This window comes from Nicotiana sylvestris, chromosome 12 (genome assembly GCF_000393655.2).
Source record: "Nicotiana sylvestris chromosome 12, ASM39365v2, whole genome shotgun sequence".
Classification (NCBI taxonomy): Eukaryota; Viridiplantae; Streptophyta; class Magnoliopsida; order Solanales; family Solanaceae; genus Nicotiana; species Nicotiana sylvestris.
Window position 1 is genome coordinate 88,931,083 of NC_091068.1, and position 8,477 is coordinate 88,939,559.

Here is an 8,477-nt window from a genome sequence, read left to right on the forward strand (position 1 = left end):
CTTCAAAGTAGTAAACTTACACGAATAAATTAAAGTACTACTTTGTATACATACACAAGAGTACAAAGATCGATCACCATCATAAGCAGTAAGTAAAAAAAATGATGAATTCAACAAACAGGACATTTATTATTTTCTGGAGAAAAAAAAAAAGGAACCGCTGGTTGGTTTTGAATCCCATACTAGATTATTATTTTGGATGGGCTGCAAAGTAGGTTTGAATACCTGCTAGAACTGTATCAGCCACTTGTAAAAGAATGAAAAAAATTGCTGCAATAAATGCAACAACAGTCCATGGGCTTTTAAAATGAGTGTTCTTGCACTCAGCAACTCACTCAGCAATCCCAATTTTTCCTTTGTTATTGTAATGATTCTCAATTTTGGCTTTCACATCAATAAAGGCATGAGGATTTGGCACCAAATCTGTTGCTATCTCATTGAAGAGATTTGCTACTTCTTGATCACTTCCAAGAAAGTTACGTAATATACCTTTTGACGTAAGCTCCTTAACATCTTCAGCACGATCAATTAGTGAATCCATAAAGCAAAGATAAGATGTAATACCAAAGTCATCTGGTGTATCAGGGCATGCCTCATATGCAACTAAGTTTAATAGCTCCGACTTGGTTGAATCATCTATGGTTATAGGTGGAAGTGTTAAAAGAGCAGAGAAACGGAATGAATTGAACTTAATATCTGAAAGACGACGACTCTTTCCACGCCTGAAATATATTCCTGCTTCCATGGCTGAGCGATATGAGCACCACTCACCCCTTAGATAGTATCCGCCTTCTGAGAAAACATTTGGGTTTATGAGTTGCGTTCTTGATATCTCGAGCAGATGAGCAGGATTTTCTTCTTTCATCAGGTAAGGCCCTTCTCCTTCATAAATCTTGCCAAAGAAACCCAGAAAGAAATTATTGATACTTTGAATTAATCCATGATTTTGAGGGGGCTTTGCATGTGCACTCGAGATAAATGTTTTAATCATCCTCATTCCTTCATCTTTCTTGAACCTACAGCTCATTAACACATGCAGGACTTCAAAAGGTAACTGATTTTCAAGTAAGAAAAGATCACGACGAATGAAAGCTATATCATGGCTCTTCATCTGCAGCTGCTTATAGTTGCCAGTGACAAGGCAGTGAATATATTGGAGAATGAAACAGCCATCCAAGAACATCATCTTTGCAAACTCCTCGTCGCTGTAATATTTAGTTATGTCCTCAGCATAGCAGTCCCTGACATTAGGGACAATGTTCTTCACCATTTTGTAAAGCTCATCAATGGACACTGATTTTGTTAAAAGCCATGGTAGTTTGGTGCTTTCTTGATCAGCAAACTGAATTGCCAGCATCTCCTTGTACTTCTCCATAGGTTGAAGCTTGGATTTTCCATGGTGAAATGGACCGAGAGCAACCACAAGGGGCTCATAGCACCATACATTTGATTCAATCTCGCGATGCATTTTAGGGACCATGTGTATCTTTGGCTTCTGTGATGAGCCAATGGTGGGGTACTCGCTGCTCTTCTCTAAGGATTTTAGCCATTGTCTCGCATTTTCACTGATTTCATGAGAATCTGAGTTTGACTCTTGAATTGTAGTGTTCCATTCATCTTGAATTGTAATGTTCCATTCATCTTGATGATTGCCAATTTCTTCTCTAGTAATCATTGTTTCTTTAGTAGATTGTTCATCCATTTTTACTGATTTCTCATCAAATTAAGAACCTCAATCTTGATAATTGTAATTTGTATACATTTGTTTAATCTACTTATAAGACTAGCTAGTGAAAGAATAAAAGTTTTCTTTTACTTTAGGCAAGGTGATTTCTCTTCTTTTAGTCTAAAAGGTGGATTATGTGTTTTCGATGTGCCAGATGGTTATACCCAGGGAGAAAAAAAGTGAGAGCCAGAGGCCGGCAGCTCAAAAGATGTGGTGGCCTAAAGTCAAATCTCAATAAGAGGCCTTAAATTTATTTAATACTACTAATATTTTTGTAACAATTGTGTATGGAACCTTTATATCTTGATGGTTCATCGGTTATATGCTGGCTTCCACCATTTGAGATACTTGTTAATTCAACTCATTAAGACTGATATAATATTTTTTTAAGAAACATATATTGATGATTAAGATAGTATTTTATAAATTCTCATAATCTAATAAACTCAATCTTTTACCACTAAGTAAATAACAAAATAATTTCATATGTTTTGAATAATTCAATTCTATTTTAAAGTGATGAAATAGCTTCATCGATTCTTTATAAAAATAATAAACTCCAAAAGATATTACAAGAGACTTTATCTTTTTTAATTATCAAAGTCATCATTAAATTATTCATTTTTATACATTGCATGTTTATTATAAAATTCATATTTCAAAAAATAAAGTGTAAAATCTGATCTCTTTTACTATAAATTTATAAAATGTAAATAATATATATAAATATACAATTTTGGGGCCTTCAACTTTGGAAAATGACATTGTATAGCCCCATTAAAAATATTAGCCAAAAAATATAAATTTTGTATATATATATATATATATACTAGTATTAGAACCCGCGCGATGCACAGATCGTTTAAAAAAATACTAATAATTTCAAATTATGATCTTTGTTAATTGAGCATATTAGATCACATTGCTTCGAAAAATAAAAATTCAACTTCCATTTTGATTTTAAATATAATATATCTAATAAAAATCTATATGAAATTAAACATATTATAATCGTATAATATTTTATTTCTTATATATATATATATATATATATATATACATTTTTTAAATCTATTTTGATATTATCAAAAGATCACTGCTTGAATGACTAAACAATTTTAAAGAAGAATACACATCAAATATCCCAATTTTCATGCGATCATACTGAAAACTGACTTCTTGGAAGCTCGTTATCTAATAAAAGATAATGGAGAACAGAAAGAAATTTTTCTTAAGTCCACTTGATAAGTCCTAAGATGAAATTGTAATTCTAAATATAAATTGTAGAATCTCACTCATGGATCAATCCACCTACCCCGCAACTCTCTTAGGGCTAGTTCTTTTAGCAAACACTTATTACCAAAATTTAAGCAAAGTAAGCATATGTCACGACCCGGATTTCCCACCCTCGGGAGTTGTGATGACGCCTACTAATGTGAGCTAAGCAAGTCAATTCTTAACTGCTACTTCATTAACAAATTACTTCTTTTGACAATTATCAATAATATTATGAAAACAACGGAATTAAATAAATATGCAGAAGACGTAAATTAAAGAAACTGAACAATAATGCGGAAATCAACATATGCCTCTATCCAAGAACTGGTGTCACATTACTCACGAACTTCTAAGAGTACTAAATACAACCGTTTGAAATAAAAATATATATTGTTTGTCTCGGAAACATGAGATAACAGACTGAAATAAAAGATAGAGGAGACGCCGGGCCTGCGGACGCCTACAACCTCGGTGTCTCACTGGACTGGCTCCCGCGCTACTGCTGCTGTCCAAGACCTGGATCTGTTCAAAAGAGTACAAAGTGTAGTATCGGCACAACCGACCCTTTGTGCTGGTAAGTGTCCAGCCTAACCTCGACAAAGTAGTGACGAGGCTAGGACCAGACTCCAAATAAACCTGTGCAGTTCACATATATATATATATATATATATATATATATATATATATATATATATATATATATATATATACAGCGGAAAAAAGATACATGAATAACCAGTCAATGCGGGTAGGGGAAACATGATGTGGGGGTGAATATAGTTCCGAATAGAAATGCATCAAGTAAGGAAGGAAACAACATAACTAGAATATCAATAAGGAAGCAGAAATCAACAATTTGCACGGCATCTCCCTTCGTGCTTTTACTCTCGTTCTCACCAAAATAATACACGGTATCACCCTTCGTGCTTTACGCACTTCCTCACCCAAACAATCACAAGGCAAATATGGTAAGAAAATCTAATACTTCGAAATAATCAAATAACAGCAAGTAATGAAAGAAACAACATAACTCGGATATCAACAAGGAAATCAGAAATCAACAAATACACGGCATCACCCTTCGCGCTTTTACTCTTTTTCCTCACCATATAATCAATAAAATCGGCACGGAATGGTACATAGTGAGGCACAACATCACCCTTCGTGCTTTACACTATTTCCTCACCATATAATCAATAAATATTGGTACGGAATGGTACATCGTACGGCATGGCATCACCCTTCGTGCTTTACACTTTTTCCTCACAATATAAAACAATGCACGACATCACGCTTTGTGCTTTATCGCTCTTCCTCACCCAAACAAAAATCACAAACAAGGGTCAAGAGATTAAACAAATAATAATAATAGAAATCCTGGCAAGGGAATACAATTAAACAGCTAAGTCCCGGCAAGGGAATAATATCAATAAATCTCAATATCCCGACAAGGGAGATATTCAACAAAAGCACAAGCATCCCGGCAGGGGAACAATTCAATAACTCTTTCTCTTTCTTTCACTTCTTACTTTATAACTCACTTTACCACTTGAGCCAATGCTCCAAAAGGTTTCATTTATCTCATATACTTTCACAATTCATATTACCACTCGAGTCAATGCTTCTCAAAGTTCAAAGATCACAATTTCTTTCACATCCTTTTTACAACATATAGAAATCATCATTTAGGCATGAAAGATACAACAAGATCAGAATATCCACAATATAAAGATTCACGATCATGCTAGACACCAACGTATAGATACTCGTCACTATGCCTATATGTCGTACTCGACAGTTAGCACGTAGGAAATAAGACTCAACTCCTAATCCCTCAAGCTAAAGTTAGACCAAACACTTATCTCGAAGCTTTGAACACCACTCAAGCCTCAATTATAGCTTTACCCCCTTGATTCCACCACCATTCCGCTCGAATCTAGTCACAAGTTACTTAATTACATCAATAGGTGCTAAATGAATCAACCCCAATGCATGCAAATGAGTTTTCTCAAAGTTTTACCCAAAAAGTCAAAAATCACCCCCGGACCCACATGATCAAAACCCGAGGTTCGGACCAAAACCCGATTACCCATTTTTCCATGAATCCAAATGTATAGTTTGTTTTTAAATCGGACCTCAATTTGAGGTCCAAATCCCCAATTTTGGAAAACCTAGGTTCTAACCAAAACACTCAATTTCCCCCATGAGAATCTTTGATTTTAAGTTGAAACCATGCTAAAAGATGTTAATGATTGAAGAAAACTAGTAAAAACTGACTTACAATTGATTTGGGGAAGAAAGGTTGTTTGAAAAATCGCCTCTTATGTTTTTTGGGGTTTTGAAAAGTGAAAAATAACTAAAAATCTCATCTATTTATACCCCTCTCAGACCCTCACCGCGGACCGCATAAAAAGGACCGCGGCCGTGGAGATCCACCGTGGACCACATTAAACGGACTGCAGCAGCACAGGCCTCCCTGAAGACCTGCATTTCAGCACCCTGTGCGGACCACACAAAGGCGACTGCGGCCGCAAAGCCTCCAACGCGCCCCACACAAAAGCGACCGCGGCCGCGCTGGCCCCTCCGCGGTCGCACGCGATTTCTCGCGGACTTCACTAAAGGGTTCAGAGACCTGCAACTTCCCGAACCTGCAACTTTTACAAGGTTAAAATCATTCTGAACACTCCCGAGCCCTCGGGGCTCCTAACCAAACACATGCACTAACTCAACAACATCATACGAACTTATCTGTGCGATCAAATCGCCAAACTAACCTCAAAAACTATGAATCAAACCTCAAAATCAAAAGTTTTTCCAAAAACATCATCAAGTTCAAATTTAAGATTTCAAGTCCGAAACACGTCAAACGATGTCCGATTTTAACCAAACCTTACATAAACGTCTTAAATCACATATAAGACCTGTACCGGGCACCAGAACCAAAATACGAACCCGATACCAACACGTTCTAATCAATTTTCATTTCAATTTTCCTTAACAATTTCAGAAAAACAAATTTACTCAAAAATTCATTTCCCGGGCTTGGGACATCGGAATTCGATTCTGGGCATACGCCCAAGTCCCATATTTTCCTACGGACACTCCGGGACCGTCAAATCACGGGTCCAAGTCCGTTTACCCAAAATATTGACTGAACTCAAATTTATTCATTTTAAGCTCAAAACTTAGCATTTTTCACAAAATTTCACATTTAAGATTTTCGGCTATGTGCCCGGACTGCACACACAAATCGAGGCAACTCTAAATGAGGTTTTCAAGGCCTCGGAAGCATAGAATGGGTAAGGAAATAGGTGATGACCCTTTGGGTCGTCACATTCTCCACCTCTAAAAGAACCGTTCGTCCTCGAACGAACAGAAGAAGGAAGTACCTGAGTCGGGGAATAGGTGAGGATAACGGTTCCGCATGTCGGACTCGGATTCCCAGGTTGATGCCTCAGGAGGCTAACCTCTCCACTGAACACGAACAAAAGGTAAACTCTTGGATCTCAACTGATGAACCTGTCGGTCTAGAATAGCTACCGGCTCTTCCTCATAGGACAAGTCCTTGTCCAACTGGACACTGCTGAAATCTAACACGTGGGATGGATCGCCGTGATACCTTCGAAGCATGGACACATGAAAAAATGGATGCATAACTGATAAGCTCGGTGGCAACGCAAGTCGATAAGCCACCTCTCCTACTCGATCAAGAATCTCAAACTGACCAATGAACCTAGGGCTAAGCTTGCCCTTCTTCCCAAATCTCATCACGCCCTTCATAGGCGACACTCGGAGCAATTCCCGCTCACCAACCATAAAAGTCATATCTCAAACATTGCGATCTGCATAGCTCTTTTGCCTGGACTGGGCTGTACACAGTCTATCCTTAATGATCCTGACCTTGTCCAAGGCCTCCTAAACCAGATCCGTACCCAACAACTGAGACTCTCCCGGTTCAAACCATCCAACCAGAGATCGACACCGCCTATTATATAAAGCCTCATAAGGAGCCATCTGGATACTCGACTGGTAACTGTTGTTATAGGCAAACTCTGCTAAAGGCAAAAACTGATCCCGCAAACCTCTAAAGTCAATGACACAAGCTCAGAGCATATCCTCTAATATCTGAATAGTCCGCTCGGACTGCCCGTCCGTTTGAGGATGAAATGCTATACTCAACTCAACCTGGGTGCCTAACTCTCGCTGAAATGCTCTCCAGAAATGCGAGGTAAACTGCGTACCTCGGTCCGAAATAATAGATACCGGCACACCATGAAGACGAACAATCTCCCGAATATAGATCTCAGCTAACCTCTCGGATGAATAGGAGACTGCCACAGGAATAAAATGCGCTAATTTGGTCAGCCTATCAACAATGACCCAAACTGCGTCGAACTTCTTCTGAGTTAGCGGAAGTCCAGCAACGAAGTCCATAGTGATTCGCTCCCACTTCCACTAGGGAAGCTCAATCCTCTAAAATAAACCACCAGGCCTCTGATGCTCATACTTAACTTGTTGACAATTCAAACACCGGGCCACATATGCAACAATATCCTTCTTCATTCTACGCCACCAATAATGCTGCCGCAAATCCTGATACATCTTCGCGGTGGCCGGATGAATAGAGTACCGGGAACTATGGGCCTCCTCTAAAATCAACTCTCAAAGCCTATCCACATTAGGCACACAAACTTGACCCTGCAATCACAAAACTCCATCATTACCCAAGGTAACCTGCTTGGCACCTCCGTGTTGCGCCGTGTCTCTAAGGACACACAAATGAGGATCATCATACTACCGATCTCGGATACGCTCTAATGAAGAAGAATGGGCGACTGTGCAAGCTAACACACGATTGGACTCAGAAATATCCAACATCACAAACTGATTGGCCAAATCCTGAATATCCAAAGCAAGCGATCTCTCACCGACCGAAATATAAGCAAGACTACCCATACTGGCTAACTTTCTACTTAAAGCATTGGCCACCACATTGGCCTTTCCCGGGTGATATGGTATAGTGATATCATAATCCTTCAACAACGCCAACCACCTCCTCTGCCTCAAATTCAACTCCTTTTGCTTGAACAAATATTGTAGACTCTTGTGATCCGTGAACACCTCACATGCCACGCCATACATATAATGCCTCTAGATCTTCAATGCGTGAACAATGGCTGCCAACTTCAAATCATGAACCGGATAGTTCTTCTCATGAATCTTCAACTGCCTTAAAGCATAGGCAATGACCTTGACATCCTGCATCAACATTACACCAAGCCCAATACGGGAAGCATCACAATAGACTGTGTAAGGCCCTAAACTCGTGGGCAATACCAACATCGGTGTCGTAGTCAAAGCTATCTTGAGCCTCTGAAAGCTCACCTCACACTAGTCCGACCATTTGACTGGGCACCCTTCTAGGTCAACCTAGTCATCGGGGCTACGATAGATGAGAACCCATCCACGAACC

The 8,477-nt window shown here is 38.8% G+C and overlaps 1 protein-coding gene across 1 annotated transcript; it reads right to left on the reverse strand.

The window, feature by feature from the left end:
- Positions 1–331: 331 nt before the first annotated feature.
- LOC104246467 (UPF0481 protein At3g47200-like) lies at positions 332–1,676 on the reverse strand. The gene has a single exon (XM_009802278.2). The coding sequence runs from the start codon at positions 1,673–1,675 to the stop codon at positions 332–334; it is 1,344 nt and encodes a 447-aa protein (XP_009800580.2). The 5' UTR covers position 1,676.
- Positions 1,677–8,477: the final 6,801 nt, after the last annotated feature.